Source organism: Falco rusticolus, chromosome 1, assembly GCF_015220075.1.
Source record: "Falco rusticolus isolate bFalRus1 chromosome 1, bFalRus1.pri, whole genome shotgun sequence".
Lineage (NCBI taxonomy): Eukaryota > Metazoa > Chordata > Aves > Falconiformes > Falconidae > Falco > Falco rusticolus.
The window spans coordinates 43,606,162-43,625,228 of record NC_051187.1 but is presented as its reverse complement, the minus strand read 5'-3'; the positions used below and the strand labels follow the sequence as shown (position 1 = coordinate 43,625,228).

Sequence of the window (19,067 nt, the reverse complement as noted above, 5' to 3'; positions counted from 1 at the left end):
CCCCTTCTGTTGCTCTGCTGATGCTGCTCCATTCAGTGCATTTCTGAAATCAGTGGTGTTCCCCCAATTCTATCGTGTTTCACTTGTCCATAACTGAGACCCCCAGGCTGCTCAGATGTCCAAAACAGCTGCTGAAATCACCAACTGGCCTGCTAGCTTCTCTACCACATTGTCCACTCCAAATATCGCTCATTATTTTTCACGTTAGTCCTTATTTTGAAGGCCTTTTCTTTTCTTTGAAGACTTTTTTCTTTATGGACCTTCTTTGTGTTGCCATGGAAATCTCCTCTGTCTGCACATCTGCACACATGCATATCTCTTTCTGTATGGCATTTAGGTTGAAATCACATCTGCACCAAAATCCCCATCTTTTTGCTGTGATACTAACAGAATCACACCTGGTAATAAATGGTGTCTTCAATGGTGGGTAGGAATAGCAAGTATCTACTTTATCAGTTTGTTCTTGTTCTTCGTGACACTGGCAACAGATACAAACAGTCTAGATATGCCTACATCTGTGCTCTGTCCTGTCATTCACATGCCACTGATGTATAGGCACAGACAGAATTTGTAAAGCTGTCGTGCATCAGTGTCCTGGATCAGTGCCACTGTACACTACAGTGGTACAAAACAACTACGTACTAATTGTGACCACTGACAATGAATAAATGAACTGGCAGGACCTGTGAACCAGGCTGGAGAATGACCAGCCTTGCCAGGGCCAGTCATTGTTGATGTCTTCCTGCTGCCTCATCACTGATCCCGCCTAACTCAACCAACTGGCTCTTTCCACCTCAGTCCCTAGCACTACAGAAGAGAATTTATTTCCAATGTAGGATCACGCAACCTGCAGTTTCCATTTCCCTCCTAATTCCAGTGCAGGAGTCTGCTGAATAAATGTCTGGCGACCGTCAAGTTTACACCCAAATTGCATTAAGGCCAAATGAGCATGTTCAGATTCGCTGGCTCTTACCGGTCTTTGGCAAGTGCACAGCCTGTAATGAGCATCCTCTAATGAAACCTACCTCTTATTAGAGATGATGGGGACTCTCCACCCCTTGATCTGATTTAGTTCTGTGTCAGAGACCTCTATCTGCAGCGGGAGACGAGGAACCCAGACTGTTATTTCTAAAGGGGCACTCAGATGCTGGTAAGTAAAATTAACTATGACATTCACTTTGCCTTTCATTTCCTTCCCATTGACAAAGACATAGTCACATCTGTCAGAAACCTGAAAAAAGGAGAAAGGAAAAAAAATAATGAGCCTCTTCACAAATTATAAAGTATACCACATGCTGGGAAAGTGAGTGGGAGGAAGAGGCAGGATAAAGTTTTAAACTAGCTCCAAGTTCAGGGGACAGCTAGGAATAGCAGGAGAGGTGCCTAGTATGGCATTAATAGCCTGTATAATTTGGCATAATTTTATCAGGCAGGCTTTTTGTGCTGTAAACATTTCCAATAGAATCTAAGATAAAAGAACAGCTTCTTTCTGTCCTTCACTCCCACTCCAGCAATAGGATTGTCCCAATATAATGGCACCGACAGAGCATTCTTGTCTTCTTCGCAGAGCTCAGTCAGACTCTGCTATCCTTCTCTACTCTGTGTGCAGCCCCACATACTGCAGGGAGGAACAGGTAACTGCCTGCATGAAGAACTGAGTAGGGGACAAAACTATCTAGTCAATCCCAAATTGGGACAGTGTTCTTCAGGAGTCCCATTACAGGTGCCAGGGCTTGGGGTGGTCACATCAACCAAAAACTGATCACAGGGAAGAGCTCACTGAGGCCCAGTGGTGTTCACTGGGGCCAAACAGCCTCATCTCTGCTGCAAGCCTCACAAAGGTCTTACACAATGTTCTGCTCAAGCTGGTCCTGATGTCACTTCATTTATTACCTGCAGCTCTGAACATCAGTATTGCTGAGTTACTAAATCTCACTCAAGCAATTTAGCAGCCATTGCAAGGATCCAGGTGACCTGACAGGACCTGTTCGTTACAGCTAGTTAAAATATGTAAGTACATGTCAAATAATTCATTAACTACCACTTTACCGTTCTGAAGATCTCAAGGAATGATCTACTAAAATCCTGAACTCTTTTCACAATCTATTACCAGGCAGGCCTGCCAAGTCTCATCCTCATCTGAATTCAATGCCATTGTTTACTTTTCTGTTTAAATGCTAAATTAATTTAAGTCGTATTTAAATATCACCAGCTTTTGTAGCATAATCTGCATTCCTAATATTATTATCTTCAAACAACAACCCCCCCTTAGAGACAGATCCATAGCAAATCCATTGCCATCCTTGCTTGTCTGAGCCTAGGTAACGTACCAAAAATGTATTACTATGACTCTTGCAGTATCTTTCTGGTAAGCAATGTCCGTTTTAAGGGCAAAATCTTATAGTTGCCATTGGTTTCAGCAGGAAAGAAAGGAGTTTATTTGCAGGCAGAATTACATTTTTTGGGATATTCTCATGTTAGCATGTTTTACAGCAGTTCTTAACAGCTCCTGTCAGGATCCAATCTCATTGTGCTGCAGAGCAACAGAACCTAGTTGCTGTCAAAAAGGCCTGAAAGCATGGGGGTATGCAACACAAAGGAAGGACCTCACTGCAGCCAGCTGAGCACAGACAAGTCCCAGCTGTGGCACTGATATAATATGCACTTCATCATAATGCTGATTCAAACTGGGCTGAGCTGAGGAAGAGGAGACTGCAAAACTCTGGGAAAAACTTCACGTGAGCCTGCTGAAATGGCTATAGGAAAGGCTGGAAGCATAAGCACATTCCCCTTCTGGGAGCAGCACATCTAGGCAGCAGCAAGATTGCAGACATGATTCCTGCATCCCTGCAGAAGGCACAGCAACGTGAGCATAATATTTTCAGAGTGAGAAGTGCATCATACTTCCTACCTGCAATGTCTAACAGCCATTCTGACAAGCAGCAACTCAGAAGACCTTTGGGCAGTGCCTGGTGCATCTGCTCCTTCTCCCACGCCACGCGTACCTTGCTTCTCTAAGTGGAAAGTTGTAGTGGAATGAAGCTGGGTTAATTAACATTGATAATATACAACTGTGGGCTGGCTTCAGGGGCGGCGGGTTGGCCGATGTAGATAAGGTGCAGCTGTGGCTGGTTAAGTTAAGTGGTTGGGCAGCCAATGAAGAGAGCAGCCGAGGAAGAAGCAAGAGAACAAAGAGTGTGCCCTGGATGAGGCCGGGCCACCAGAGGGGCTAGCATGAAGAGTGTGCTGGTATGAGATGGTAAAAGACCTTGTTGCAGCTTGATAGTTTGGAGAGTGCTGCGACAGAAAGTGTCTACTCCTTGCTGACATTGCACTTATCCTTGTTGCATTTTTGTAATTTAAGTGCTGTTCTCAAATCAGACAACTCTCCCGTGTGTTAGTAAGCTCTGTCGGCTGCTTTCCACCTTTCCTCTTTTTCTGTGGGATGCCAGTGAGAAGAAAAACTGGACAGAGTCTCAAAGTGCTGACTTCTGCCTGAGAGGCAACAGATCAAGGCTGCAGTGGCTCCAAGGAAAATGTTCAGCCTGGGAGCTAATGGCCCTGAGGTCCTTCCCTTGTCTTTGTGCTCTGCAGGCTGGACTACAAGTACAAGCAAACAGCCTGAAGACAAGGATTTTCTTTAGTAGCACATGGGGCCAGGTAAATAGCTTTCCATGTGATTTCCTCACCACCTCTGCTTCCAGCTAGCAACACCTCATACTTGTGAATCTTTGCTAATTAACATATCAGGCAACCAAACTTCCCACTGAGTGATCAACCTAGGACTGAAACACTTCCTGGTGATTTAAGGTAACAGGTAAATTTCTGAAGTTATAGTTGAAGGATGTTTCCAAACCACCCGTAGTGTCCTCTGCTGAGCAGAGTGCTGAGCTCCTGCAGGCTGGCTCCCCAGCAGACCTCGCTTGCCTCCCCTGCGCACCCACTGCTCTACACTTGCAACAGGGCTTCTCGCTGGGGACCTGCCAAACATCCTCCTACTGGCTTCACTGTCTGAGCAGTGGCTTTTGAAGCACAGATAGATAACGCAGGTGGGATATTGCTGTTATTTTTATTACTCTCTGTGTGTGTGAAGAGCAGTTCAGCACACAGGGAATGGAACAAGGCTGAGAGTCTCCCAGGCAATAGGGGTAACTGCTGAATTATGCTAGTAAGAGATGGGAATCACACTCTGAGATTTTAAATTCATTAATGCTCAAGCAATAAAAAGGGAAAGAAAATTTGGCAGGCAAACAGACCTCAGTTCCAACTTTATCAGGGTTTACTACAGAGAGTTAAAAAAAAAGAATCCATCCCTAAAAGCCCACTATATGAATGATTAAATACATACCATGACCTTGTGCTTTCAAGATTATGATTTATAAAACAAACTGATGGTCAGGAAAAGAATGACTACACTTGGGATACCCGCTTTCTCCCGTTTCCCTTTCTGTAAGTGAAGACAGCAACAACTATGAGCTCATTCAGTTCCCAGCCAGCCCTTCACTGTTGGAATGAATAAGCATCACTGTTCTGCTGCAGTTTGCATGCAGTCCTAACAAAGCAACATCAAAACATCGTGCAAAGTACAGTACATTTTCATAAATCAGGCCAGGACATTCAGAAACAGGTCATCAATAAAAAGGCAGATTAGGCATGCCTGTGTTACTGCAGACACATCCGAACCATTCATCTTCCAACACAGGAGGACTAAAAAGATGTCAAGAAAGAAGAAAAATTGAGCTTCTCTGCCTCTTTTGAGATTAGTTCTCTAAGCTGTTTGTTGGAAATGAGTGGCTATTTTGTGAAATTAGTTTGATGGGACTCAGCTGAGCATCTGCAGGACAAATATACACATGAGCAAAGACCCATCAAATGCAGCTCAGCAGCTGGCAGCCTCGGGGCGGAGAGAGTGACCGGGTACCCCCTCGCATGGCTTCCCCCTGTTAACATTGGTGGGGGCAGCACAGAGGAGCTTCTGCTGCCACTGCCTGTTCTGAGCCCACGTCTCCTTTTCAATCTGTAACGGATTTCAATTCCTCAGTCTGTCAAGCAGCTCCTTTTCTTTAGCGTTAATTCTTATAAACAGCCTTTAACTACCAACCCTCCTTCCTGTACTACTGTTCTTGCTTTACACGCCTCGCCACATACAACAGAAATGGCTGCGGTTCCCAGTTTATTAAATGCATGAATGGAGTGACTGCACATACCCTCAGATGTGTGTGCAGGAGTCTGCAAACGGAAGAGAGTGTCTGTACTAAATCGGCCAAGAGCTACCCGACAGTTAGGTATTAAGGAACCTATGAGGTTGCAAAAGCTTGGTCCCAAAACACAGATTTCTGAAAATTATTAAACACATCATAAAATGCAATAGGAACTACAAAGGGGCTGGAGCAAGGTGGGCAGTTTGGGGGGAAACCTCATTTGTTTCCTTTCCAAAATCTGGGGACTCTCACCCATATCTCTTTTTCCTTTCCTCCTGCCTTTGAGTTTTGGTATCTCAGGGATGGCAACTCCAGTTTTCAGTAGAGGTGACAAGGAAGGGCTCAGGAGAGACAGAGTAGTTTTTCTTTTACTATTAACGTACTGCTGGAATATATCTCTCTGTGTTGTGGCCACCGTAATTCAAGGACATTATAACGCCATTATACCCTTCTGGTGCTGCGCTCCCTTGCTAAAACCTTTCTGGGCTTTGTGTCGCTGGAGCTTTTCACACAACTATGCTGAGCTGAATTACGTTAATTAAGGGAGGCTGTACTTGGTGCTCACAAGATGCTCTAGAAATTCAGTACAGCGGACTTTTACCTCTTGAGGGGACTGGGGTCTGAATGGCTTTTTTGGGCATGCGCTTGGTAGGTTACAAAAGTGCTTTGTGTTTCATTCAGCTCCTGCAGCTCCACCTTTTCCTGACATTTGTGAACAACTAAGGCAGCTTCCTCTGCGTCATGCACGCACATCTAATCTGTGTGCCAGGGCAGCTGAGGTCAGAGGTCCGTCCCTTATTGCCAGCACAGCGCAGAATTAGGAATGAGATTTCTAAGTGTGCCAGGTACATACCAAAGACATGGCTTCTGGCAAGCTGGATGTCGAGTTCAACCATCAGTGCTACAAAATGTGCAGGGTGGAATATTTCAAATGTGCCCATCATTGCATTTAATCCAAAGCCCTAGCCCTACTGTCAGAAACAGGAATAAAGTCACTGCTGCTTCCTACCACAAAATCCATGCTGTACATACACATTCCTCAGCCCCACGTGCAGCTCTGTACGTCGGGTACCCCAAAACTGAGCCCAAAACTCAGGTGGTAGCCTTGCAGCTGTGAAGGTAATGCTGCTGTGCCACTTCAACCCAGGACCGTTTGCTTGGCAAACACATATTGACCAGAAAAGGAGGGGGGCATTGCTGGTCCAAGGCGCTTCTTTTTTACATTTACCTAAAAAGCCAGTGTTGTTTGAAAAGAAGTCAGTGCTGTCTGTTAAAACACCCCACATTCTGTATGCTCTTCAGGTGTGATCAAAAGCAAGAGAAATTAAGTTTTTCTTAATTTATCTTACTTTATTTCACAGTTTGCCAGACTATCTGTGGAAGGAAACACTAGACTCTTCAAAGCCTTGTAGTAGCAGGACTTCAGCCAGCCTGGGAAAGCCATGGAAAGAAGCAAGAGCCCCCTCAAATCACACATGATCCCTATCACTGACCTCCTGTATCCAGTTGTCCAGAGAATACTGTTCCCATCCCTTTCCTAAAAGGATCTTACTGCTTTTCTCATTACATTTTTGCAGAGGCTGTCTAGGGTAGATAAGAATTTGTGTGGCTGACCATTCCTCTGGTCCCATAAAATCCATGTTAGCTTTGGGCTGAGAAGAATCCAAAGATCTAATAGGAGGGAGGGAAAGGGGAATGTACATTGTAACTCCCAGAAGGGGTACCCAGCATTTCACTGTTAGCTCTCAGAAACAGCTGTAACAGTCTTTCCCCAACTCATTACCATTATTAAATCCCCATGGGATAACAGTAAAATCCTCACAGGAAACTGCTTTTCACAAAGTCACAGCTAGTAAGTCTTTGAAAATAAGATGTACCTGGACCAGTTCTAGTTTAGAAATTTCAGGGGTGGTCAATTAGGAAAGTAAGTCTTTGATACTTCCACATAACATCTGTATTTCGGAAACACTCTAGGACTCTGTCCCCAGTCCATGTTCCTGTAAGTGATCCTTCCCCCATACAAGCACTCTCCATTTATAGTATACACTTTAAACACAGCCCTGCCACCTGGGCAAGCTCATGGGATCTCTTCTGATTCAGCACTGCACACATTTTCCTTGGTCTACCAGCATAAATGGTGATATTTAGTAATGCAAGTTATGTTCATATGTCCTGCCTAAATCACTACTGTCAGAATAAGAATGGAGGAGTCTCTTATAACCATTAAAAATGAATAAGGAAGAAAATAACCAAGCAAAAGCAGCTCATTTGAGCTATAAAAGACTCCAGAACACAAGCTGTGTATCAGGGTACATAAGGATGATGCCATTATTAGCTCTGTAAGTCCCTTATAAGTCACTCAGGGAAGGCGGAGTCATCTTTAATCACCCATGCTTAACCTGAAGTGTTGGAGTGAGATTTGTTACTGTGATAACTGAATCCTGCCTGAAATTATGGAAGGCAGAGGTAAGTGACTATAATGAAGAAGTAGCACAGCGGGTAGATCACCACTAAACTCACTATCCACCTCAAGAAGGGACCTGTCCTAGTCTGGGATTCTCTGAGGACCCTGAGGTTAAGAAATCGCCATCCTCAGATCTGATGACAGCAACTGATGTGTTAACCACTCTGGATGCTTCTGGAATTAGGAACAACCACTGAACAGCTGCTCTTGAGAAATAATTAAAGCACCTCCTGTGTGGCAGAGAAAGATTTATTTATTTTATTTTCCCAGAAAGAAACAGTAAAGGCAAATGGCTATCACATCAAGTTCAGGGATGCTCTTCCTGTTCCTCAGTTACTCAGGGACTTACACTTTCAGCAGGGTAAATATCCCAAGCTGGGCTGCTCCACACCTGCTGGAAGAAGAATGACTTGGCTTGAACCTTAGCGACTGGATTCCAGTCAGATTTTAAATCTAGCATCACCTTGTCAGCTTTCTCCATTCGGGGGATTTACACTGCATAAGGTCTTCTTAATTTTAGATATTTTGAATTTTGACTGTGAGTCTTAAAGTATCTGCCAAAGTCTGAAAAAACTCTTTCAAGGTTGGTAAATGATGAGCTGTGTAAACAAGGCTTCATACCTCATAATTCCTCCGCACCTGGTTCTCTGCCCTGTGCAGAAAGGTTGTGCCTTTTTCAGAGGAGGTGACACATCTGAACTCTGCAGATTCAGAAAAACCAGCGGGTGCTCTGAACTTCGAAGGCCCACATCTTCAGAGTGTCCATGCTTTTCTGCTGTGGTTTTCCTACTGCAGCATGACACCAAAAAATACTGCAACCCACAACCGTATCTGCTTTTTCACTCAAACATCCCCCTTGCTTTCTAAGGGTCTTAGGAGCTTGTTTCCTGCCAGGCATCTCCAAAGTGTCACGATGGAAGCACACCTAGCACTGCTTCAGAGGAAGTTCAGCAACAGACAGATATTAGCAGAGACCTGTGTAAATGAAAAATGTTTTTTACTGCACTAATCCACCGGAAGCCCATCACAGAGCACATCAATTAAGAGAACTGTGATACCAATTGATTTCTAAGATAATTCTTAGTTTGTTCTACATCTTTGTGGCAAACATCAATATATTATCCTCAGAAAAATATGCCTGAGTGAAATATGCAATGGCATATTTTAAGAGGACTTACAATTCTGGGCAAACATCCAATCCTAGCTGCAAGTTTAATACCTCCTTAGTGAACGTTATGGATCTGACACAATGTTTGCAGCATGTTGGTGTTACTAACTGATAAATTCTCCCCCTAAAAGTCTCTTCTCAGGAATCACCTTTTGGTTTATTAAATCAAGATTTGGTGTATAAGATTTTGGTGGATTTTTCCCTTTCATGTTGCTTTTGCTCCTGCTTCCACTACTAGGAACAGTCAAATTTATCCCTATGCGGGGATTTGCACAGAATCTATACATTTTTCAAGGACGTAGTGAGAGAAGAGCAGCTGCCACACTGTCACGTGTGGACACATTACTAAGCCGCTGTACATGCTGTCCTCATCTATGACTTAGTGCCTGCTTATGGGCTACCCGTAGTCTGCAAAGAGCTTCTTCCTTGTCCCCACTCAGCCACCGTGCTCAGGACAGCCAGGAGCCACCTGGGGATGATGTGTTCCCAGTGCTGAGTGGCTCCTCTCCCATGGGACTGGCAGTAGAGCTGCCTGGGGGATGAATGCATCACTTCATGAGGGCTTTCAAGACACCTACATGTGGTTTCATTTTTGGGGCATGAAATTCCATTTAATTTCAATTTCAAATGATTAACATCATGTAAAAATACCATAACATCAAGAAAAAAGTTATTTTGAAATGAAAAATCAAAACATTTCATTTTGTAAATGTCAAAACAAGCTGTTTCTTTGAGACAACAGGAAGCTGCTAGCATCCTTTTCTTCCTTTTTCTGTCAGATGACATTCCAAGTAAATTAGCATAACTTCATGAAGCTGTTTTACAGAACTACAAATTCTGACTGAATACAGCCTGCCAAATTTTCCCCAGTAAACTGTGATCAACTGGGGCCACAAATCAAAACAAAACCATCACAATGAAACTCCGCTCAATTAAAATCCAATCACATGAAATCTGGAGTACCTTCAGTGCAATGAATAGTGCTATTCTCATTTGCAGGAAGGAAAGCAAAGGCACAGAACAACCTTTCCGAAAGTGTGGGATTAATTCCCCACTCCATCACACACTTAATAGATGACTATGTGTCATTTATTGAGATCCATACTCTCAAGGATATTGAAGTGTTAACTCCCACTGAGCTCAAGGTGAGTTTTGTAGCCAAATCTCCTTAACAAATCTGGCCTTTAATCTCCCTTTGCTGTATTTGTAAAACAAAGATAGTATCCCCTTGTTTTACATGGATTTTGCAAAGCTTGATCTAAAAGAGACAAGAGCAAGCTCAGGTGCTGGGATTACACCTTCTGTTGTATCAACCAACCTTCTGTTGATTAAAATTCATATGTAGATAGAGGACAGTCCTTCACTTTTTTCACCTGCACCAGCAGTCGATCACGGCCACACTGAGGGCATGACACAGTTCTGTAGGATGTGGCATAGAGAATAACTATGTCCCTGGCAAGCAGGCAATGCACAGAGAAATCAAATGGCTTCATTCACTCCTGCTGTTATCTACTCCTTTTGCTGCCATGGCCATCCCTCATTTGCCGTTGGCTAGGCTGCAATTCCTGCTTTCCAGCTGGAAAAGGAAGGTGGCAACTTCCTGCCCACCTGCTGCTCTTGATATTCAGTGAGCAGCTATCCTGTCAGCACAGGATAGGCAAAAGGATGACATGGCTTCGGCATCTGCTCCTCTAAATCAGTGGGACACGGAAATGTCAGCACTGTCACGTAGGAGAGCTTTAGACAGGTAAGTACTGTCTGACGACTAGCCAGAATGCTGCTGGGCTCAAGCCACCACCTCATGCCTTAGATTTTAGAAGCCACAATTGTTTGTAATGAATGTGACAAGACTTTCTTGCAGACATCAAATTACGCCTTCCTATTTCTCTCTTGATCAGAGAACCACATGCACTCTGTAATCACTCACTGCAGTCATCCAAGCAAGGGGGGAGAAGAATGATAAATATAGCCAGTACCCCAAGCTTTTTATTACTAAACTGAGAATGGCATTTCTCCCCTCCTTCCAGTAAAGCTTAAAGAGGAGTAACGACAATAGAACAACTTTGCATGTGAAAAGAAAGGAGAAAAGGCTGCTTGTTTTTCTCTGGGTAATAAATATCTGACTTCCAAGTGAAGCAGAGCCAATGAAGAATGTGACAAATCAGATGGACTAAACACTGAAACCGTGCTGTAAAGGGGACGGTCAGTCTTCTACCTTTGTCAGATCCAGTCAGTGAAGCAACGCTGTGGAGAGGAAGGTAATCAAGATGCACACAGCCTGAAATAGCCTGTTCTAAGGGCTGCTCATACCGTATGCGGGAACCTCCACCTTCGGGAGCAGCTGAGAGGAAAAGGGACAGAACTGCGTGCAATGTGAATCTGACCAAATATACGGGAAGACGAAGTATGTCATACAACTCCTATATTATCCCAGGGCAGCTGAAGGATCTTAGGAGATGCTGAATCTCCCCACATGCAAAAAGGGCTGGCGGAGGAGCACCGGCAGCGCTGGTGTGGAGCAGTCCTACTGCTGCCTGGCTCTCACAGCATGCTGGGGCTGGAAGTGCTCCCAACAGCACACTGGCACGTTGGTTTCAGACCCAGACTGTGAAACTAAACAAGCAGCAGCATTAAGCTGCAGTCAGTAACTTTGATTTTGCCTATACTTATCATGACAGTAAAACTAGGTGTGTGAAGCATCTAATTAACATATCCACTATACTTCATACTCCCCTTGTTTATAGGAACCAGAAATCTCTGCTAGCTCCTTTCTGTTCCACAGGCCATCCAGCATGCAGTTCAGCTGAAGGCATCGAATTTTTTTCACTGTTTTCTTTCATTCACAAATGGCCAAATATATGACTATTGGCTCCCGTAATACTTACTGATTTTACACCTGTCTGTACTATATTAAGCAACAAATCTCTATTTGAATGAATGTACCAGGTATGTGTTTTATGTCCTCACATGCTGATCACAGAAAGCATGCATGCCATTCCCAGTTGCCTGCTAGAACAACAAACATACAGCTGGAACATCAATGCTAAAAGAAACATTTTACTGGAATGCTGCTTGTTCTGTACAAAAGCAAAAGGTTCTTTTAAGAAAAGAACCTGCATGAAAAAGATTTCTCATCTGTGCACCCCAGCTTCCCAAAATGTCTCCTTTATTGCAGCAAGCTGTGGGCTTGTCCTCCCACAGAGACCAAGGCTTGTCCCTGTCTCATAAGGTGGAGATGTGCTGGTAGCACAGGTGGACTACAACACTGACTGTTTACTAAGTCTTTCCTAATGGGGGAAACTTTTTTTTCATACATGCTCAAGCCCTTGGTTACTCCCAAATGAACATCTCTCTGAATTCCCCCTCTGTGTTTGGGCTGAGTGGACATGGGGCTCTCACTGGCATCCACCACTGAGGATCCCACATCTTGCTTTGCTGTGGCCTTGCAACAGGTTATTCCTCAGTGCAGCATGGTTTCTGCAATGTGGAGGCTATTCACCTTTGATAATCACCACAGCCAAACACTGCTTCCTCCTAAAAATGTTTCCTTAACATATTGTAGCAGCATTTTATAGTCACAGAGGAGATGAGAACTCTTGACACCCAGTGATGTTCCCTTCATAACGCTCTTACAACATCTGACCAAGGCAGAAAACCCGACTTTAATTTACTATTTGAGATAAAGAGCTGAATCACAGAGATCAAATCACATGCCTAAGGTTCACAGAACATTTGTGACCCAGCAAAGACAGGAATCCCAAAATCCCAGGGCTCTCCTACCACAGTACCCTGCTACTCAAAACTAGGGTAGAGCCTGGTCTCGCAGTGAGGAGTCCCCTTGGCCCCACTGCCTGTGGGAGCACCATGGTTTTGCCGTTGGCATGCATGCTGCTGCCACCCTCATGGCTTCTCGTGGCTTCAGTAGCCATGGTCCCTTTTATCTTTTTGGGTGATACCCTTGCAGCATAACCACATAGGCAGATATAAGGACTGAAGTGTCTGAATCTCTGCCATATTTGCATAGTACATTATTTCCATCGGCTATGTCAAGTTTTCTTTTTTTGGCACTGCCATCACATATATTACATTCACATTAACAAGCCTGTCTTTCTAAAGAACTCCTGTTTTCCTTTTCATTATCCTGAGACACACTTCCAGTCATTTCTCATCTGTCCTTACCAGGTCATTTTTGATATACTGTACAAGTGCAAAGGAGAGCTATACCTCATAAGCAAATTCAAATGACTATTACATATATGCTGCTTTTGAGGGTGTAGGTGGGCTGGAAGTGAAGCATGCGTGATGTGCTGAGTAGTAAGTATTGCAGCTCCTCCGCACACCCTGCTGCACAGACAGGGTAAGATCCCACAGCTAGGCGAGCTGTGGGATTTAGCTCTCCTGCTTCAGACTGAGCTCCTAGGTCAATTCCCAGTGTTGGCCAAGATGAGAGTTTTTAACAAATAGATCTTTTAATGAAGAGAAATCCCTACCTCTCCAGCTGACTACTTTCTGCCCTGAGATATGAGTGCTAAAGGCCACTGAAAGTCACTGTCCATCTACAAAAAAATTCAAATCATATTCTGAGATCTCTATCTGCTACTCAGAACTGAGAACGCAGTATGATTCAACACTGCCTCCAATTAAATTTTTCTCTGTTAGAAAAAATAAGATCCTGTTTTAAAAGGTTTTCATAATTTTAATGGAAAACTACTAAAAAAATAAAAAATGAACAAAATGGAAAAAATAGCACCCTTACTGTGGCTTTAAGCATGACTGCTATGAAACCTGGTGTTGATTTGTCCAGTAAAGAGAGAGAGAAATAGAGAAGCCAGCTTAAAATACGTTTTCTTTAAGGCTCTAAGAGTAATGTAAATCCTTACAGACTGTTTTGGACTTCTAGTTAGAAAAAGGCACTGGGCTGATATATGCTCTGCCTTCTTGGATTCACTCATCTTTCATCTCCATCACTGCACTGCAGACTGGAAGCATTTCTACTTTTTTGACAACATTCTCATTTTTCCAGCTTCCAAGAAATCTTTAGACTGGGATTGTCAGTTCTAATTATGCAGCTCGTGCTGCAGCGACAGGTGGTTATCGAAGACTCAGAAATGACACTTTGACATTTGCAAGCGGATTATAAAGTTTGGCCTATATTCTTGACAATAAACAGCCAGAAAGGAGGGAAGACAGGAGAGTGGTGAAGGCAGTCACATGGAATTTGGAAGACCTGCTTATGTGGGCTCCTGCGCCAAGCCTTCCCAATTGCATGTCTGCAACGTGCACCTGGGCTGACGATGGGCACGCCAACCCTCAAGCTGGGAGATCAATGGAGATTTACAACATATCTAACCAGCTGAGCACTAAAAGCAATAGTTATGCATGCACAGTGCTGTGCCCATGTAATTAGCTCCATACCTTCCTCCATAGAGTACAGTACTGGGCAGACTCACTAGCTTGGCCTTTTCAGTGCCATAGGTGACAGCATGCCACAGACATCACAGGCACGGCACGTCTCTAGCCCTCCAGCAACAGACTGGATTGGCTACTCAAGGAGCCCATCTTTAGTATTGCCATTTTCCATCCATTAAGTGGAGACAATAGCAGCACCTGTCATAGGACAACCTTAATGTCTGGAGGATTAAGGATGCAGTATTTCTGCTCAAGGATTTAATCCAAACCACAGACTTTTCTTTGACTCTGGTCAGCTCTAATCATCCTACCCTAAAGGGCTAGTGTTTCCACCCTCAAACAAGAAGTGTACTGCTCTTCTAATTTCTTCCTAAAGAGTCCTGGGTTATACATGAATTTTAATTAGGGACACCACTGAGAACTGACCTGACCTACGCCAAGTGTGAGACCAGACCTCCACAGACTTAAAGGAGGCAAGAGCCACACAGGAGAAGTGAATGAAAAGACCCTGCAGCGAGAAGAGAATGCCAAGATGAAAGGAGAGGATTTTGAACTCTTTGGTGCTCTCAGACTTCAGTGTCCCACAAGTACAGATCTGCAGGAAACTCCTTGAGTTAAGCCATGTCTCAGATGGTACTTAATAGAACAATGACCAAATGCTGATGAAATTACTTGTGTAACTTAAGACACCATCCTGAGCAAGGGCATTGCATTTCAGTCACTCCAACACAGGGTAAAGAAGATTAAATATGTGTAGCAATGGCAGGCTTTGGAAGTTAAAGCTACAAGGAAAAAGAGATTTTCATCTTGGTAATAGTATGACTTCAAAGAGTCTTAAAGATTCAGTCCTCTTTCTGATACTGAGTTTGCACAGGCAAAGTCTAGTTCTATTCCTCTGGCAAATATTCAGATACCCAACATTACCACTTAGAAAAAAAAAGGAGAAAGCTGTTGCAATGTGCATATACTCATGCATGCATGCATGCCATGCTCTGGAAAGCTGGCCAACACCTTGCAATGACTGGAGAAAAATAATCCAACAGCAAAGCATGAACAATTTCTCAGAGACCTACACCTTTTTAAGCCAAAAAGCACTTTCAGAGAAGCATATCTAAGCAGGATTGAGCTCCAACAGCAGAGCAGCAGCCATAATACAGAAGTACCAGTCGAAAGCTGGCATCAGCCAACACGGACAGGCTGAAATTCCAGAAAATGTTTTCCAAATAATGCTGGCTATAAAAGTGACTACAAAGTTTGCATTGAAATGGGAGACAGCATCCTTCCGCACTGGAGTTGTGGGCGAGGATGCTGAGTAATGAGGGGATTTCTGTCCTCACTCGATGCACTAACATGACCTTCTCTTCCTCCAGTTGCCTATTTCTGGACAACTGAAGACAAATGAGTTTCCACGCTGGACTGCAAAATGGCACATGGCTGTGAGCTCGTCACCCGCAACACCGGTAAGATGTGACACACGGAGGTCGGACTGTGACCGTGCTTGCATGCGTCGCAGCAGATTGGCGTGGCTGGGGGTCTGACTGCCCAATATGCTTGTTTTTAAATCACTCATCTCTGCTACTTGCTACAAGGCTCCAGGCAGGGCTGTCTATCCTTTTCCCCTCTGCTATGTACACACTCTCTTTGCACTCATTTAAGGAAGATGTCAAGCCCTCAGTGCCTATTGGTTTCCTTCTAACAGGGAAACAGCAATGAAGCAAGGGGGTTGCGCATGTATGTATACACGTGCACACTTGCACAGGTACACAAGGCCAAAGCTGGCAACAGCATGGGAGTGATGCTGGCATTCCCAAGTATTCCACAGACTGGGTAGCAGCACTGTTTCCATCAGGCTTAAAGGAAAGTATCATCATCATTCTAACACACCTCCCACCATCTGCAAACACCACTGCTACCAGTGCTTAACTTCCCTTTCACATCTCTAAGTAAGCCCCTTGCGGCAGTGCTGAGCTGAACCCAGGCCCATCCAGCATCTCTCTGGGGACAGAAATAATCCAAAACCACTTGCTCCCTACAGCGAACAAAGGTCATTATTTTGACAAATTAGTTACATCTCTCTCAGTCAGCAATGATGACTCTGAATTATTCAGCATGCATCTGTCTTTTTCCCTTACAAAAATGGCTTGTAAAGCAATAAGTGTATTTCAACTGAACCACTTCTTAAAGATGTAAGACAGTTTGGGTTCACTCTAATGCCCCTTGAAGTCAATGGGAGTCTTTCATTTATTTTCATTTATTTAGTTTCATTAAATTTGCAGATGATGCCAAGCTGGGAGGAGTTGTAAGTACTTTGGAAAACAGGATTAGAATTCAAAATCATCTTGATAGTGTAGAAAATGGTCTAAACCAAACAGATGCAGTTCAAGAAAGGTAAGAGAAAAGTATAAAGTTTGATATAAAAAATTAAGTATAGGATGGGGAAAGACTGGCCTGGCGCCAGCAGTGAACAAAAGGATCTGAAGTAGAGAGGATCAGAAACTCTCAAACTCCAGGGATCAATGAGGACTGGAAGACAGCAGGATTAGCATCTGCAGTAATTTAAAAAACCTGCTTAGACAAATGACTGTCAGGAACGCTGTCCATAGCTGGATGAATTGTTCATTTCAGCTCAGTTTGAAAATTTCAGCGATTTTTAAGCCATATATTCAGGTATGTAATGTGCAACTTCTCCTGTCTGTTGTCCATGCATACTATCTACAGGAAATGCTGGCTTTCAGCATAGAAAGGGAAACGAGCATTTAATCTTTGTTCCTCAGATTCAATATTGATCACAAGAGCAAAAGCATGTCCCGATGTACTGGAAAATATATTTTGCACGCTAACAGAGAACACAGTGCGACCCATATGAAAGACACCACTTAAAGCTCTTCTGAACTTCTAAGACAGGAGACGAAAGCAGACTGCAGTGTTCAGCACCCTTTCTGATGACCTGGACTGAACTAAAGTCTTTGTAGCAACGTAATTTATGTTGCTAGAATGCAATTAAGTAAGTTTGCAGTACAAAAAGTAAATGTTACTTGATACTTCCTTCTTTCCTTATGAGATGTGATAAAATGCTAAATGTATTATTCTCACCTGTATTTGTAGCAACAATTGTGATAATTTACATCACTTTGTGAGGTATTCTGATCCACAAGACAAGCCATTGCCTGACAGCTGATTGCATTTCATTAAATCAAGAAAATTCGAGGAAAAACATATTAAAGAGATGGGAGCAAAGGCATCCTGTTTTCCTCATACAGCTCAACAAAGATGTGATTTAAGACCAGTTGAATTATTATGGATCAAAACTGTTTCATTTCTGTGTCTCTCTTTGTTCCGTAAAATAGTATAACAACAACAATGGTGATGATGGTGAAAATTTTATATTTGAACTTTTCCTATTATCTAATAGTGTCTCAGCATTTTGCAACCAATAACACTTTGTAAAGCACATCATAGTGAAGTCTCAGTGTTTATGATGTAAGCCGGTGTCCATGTGTGCATTTTTTCATATAAATATGTATCTATATAGTATAGATATTATCCTCATTGTGCAAGTGCCAGAATGAAATGTTTATGAAGCTTTCCCATGGTCCCAAAGTGCTGGAGAATGCTATCTGCAAATGCTATCTGGGGCTAGAAAGGAAGTCTTACTCTAAGGTTTGAGAATAATCAACCAGACCATGAAAGCCTGCTATACTTAGCATAAATCGGAAAGGCAGGCTGCAAACTATCTCCTCTCACAGACATATTCTAGAAAAAAGAAAAAAAAAATAATGAAACAAAATCCACACTCGTGGAATGGATAAAAGTCCAGGTGAGGACAGAAGAGATGCAGCTTCTATTTCATATCTTCCCATAAAAGGTTTGTTTTCTGCTCACTTTGTTCATTCATTAATGTTTTATTCACAGCTGTTTAGACTGTCACAGGACAGTCTCTGATACAGAACTGCAGTTCCTGGTCATTGAGACTTGGTGCTGTTGGGAGATGTAGATCCTATATTAATACAAATGTACTAAAAGAGACAGTAATAAACATGGTAACAGCGAATGTCTGTCTCGTGTCTATCGCTCTTACAATGAAGAAGACAACAGGGCAGATGCATAGGATTTAGGCTATGATGTGCTTGGGGCTAACAGTCAGCAAAGGAAAGACAGCTTTTAAAACACGCTGAGGGTCAGCGTAAGATTAGACAAAAATTGGCTTTTCTCACCATCAACAAAAAGAATGCCAAATTGTGCTCTAGCTTGCAGCCTGTTGGGCCTGTTGCAGCTAACAGGGTTACGCAGCAGTGCAGTCTAGGTGCCACTGGGTCTTCCGGTGAAGAGTTATCTTTGCTGCTAACCTGAGCCTACATGTCTCCTGAGCTTCCTTTCACCTTCAAAGAAATGACATGAGGAACACATTCAATCAAACATTCAGAAGCTGATTTCAGTGAGGATGGGTAATCAAAGGTGGAGGATAATCTGAAAGCATTTTGTAAGATTTTAGCTGCTTGTTCCCCATTGACTCTGATGGGAGTCGCACTGCTTTGCTCTTCCAAATGCTTTCACACTCCTTCCACACTTAAAAGCACTTGTACCATATATCTGTTTACTGTTAAATTGAGGTGAGTCCTGAACTATCTTCAAACAATCAACAAGAAAGAATAGCCAGACTATGAAAGAGACTCCACCGGAATATACACTGTCCTGTTGTGTTGGTGGGTCTTGCTTGTTCTCAGTGTTTAGGAACTGGTGATGTTAATAATAACTGCAAAACTAATACAGAAGTCCTGGTGCAGCTGTATTTCATGTTAAGACACCAGGGTATGGAAGCTACAGG

General features: G+C 43.2%; 1 protein-coding gene and 1 long non-coding RNA gene across 7 annotated transcripts in view; one reads left to right on the top strand and one right to left on the bottom strand.

The window, feature by feature from the left end:
* TMEM132D (transmembrane protein 132D) overlaps window positions 1-19,067 on the bottom strand; it is a 260,679-nt gene that overhangs the window by 9,757 nt on the left and 231,855 nt on the right. For all 5 annotated transcript variants that reach the window (XR_005102580.1, XR_005102581.1, XM_037377018.1 and 2 more), the window contains one exon: window positions 1,026-1,231. Coding sequence is in view for 3 of the 5 variants with exons in the window: in XM_037377018.1 (XP_037232915.1) it covers window positions 1,026-1,231 (206 nt within the window). In the remaining 2 variants the exon portion in view is untranslated. The remainder of the gene's footprint in view (window positions 1-1,025; window positions 1,232-19,067) is intronic.
* Window positions 1,070-18,287, top strand: LOC119143133. Of its 2 annotated transcripts, none has more exons than XR_005102584.1 (4): window positions 1,070-1,150; window positions 1,900-2,010; window positions 15,613-15,702; window positions 17,017-18,287. It is a non-coding gene; the product is annotated as an uncharacterized LOC119143133 (long non-coding RNA). The 2 variants fall into 2 exon arrangements; XR_005102583.1 differs by having other exon boundaries at window positions 16,961-18,287.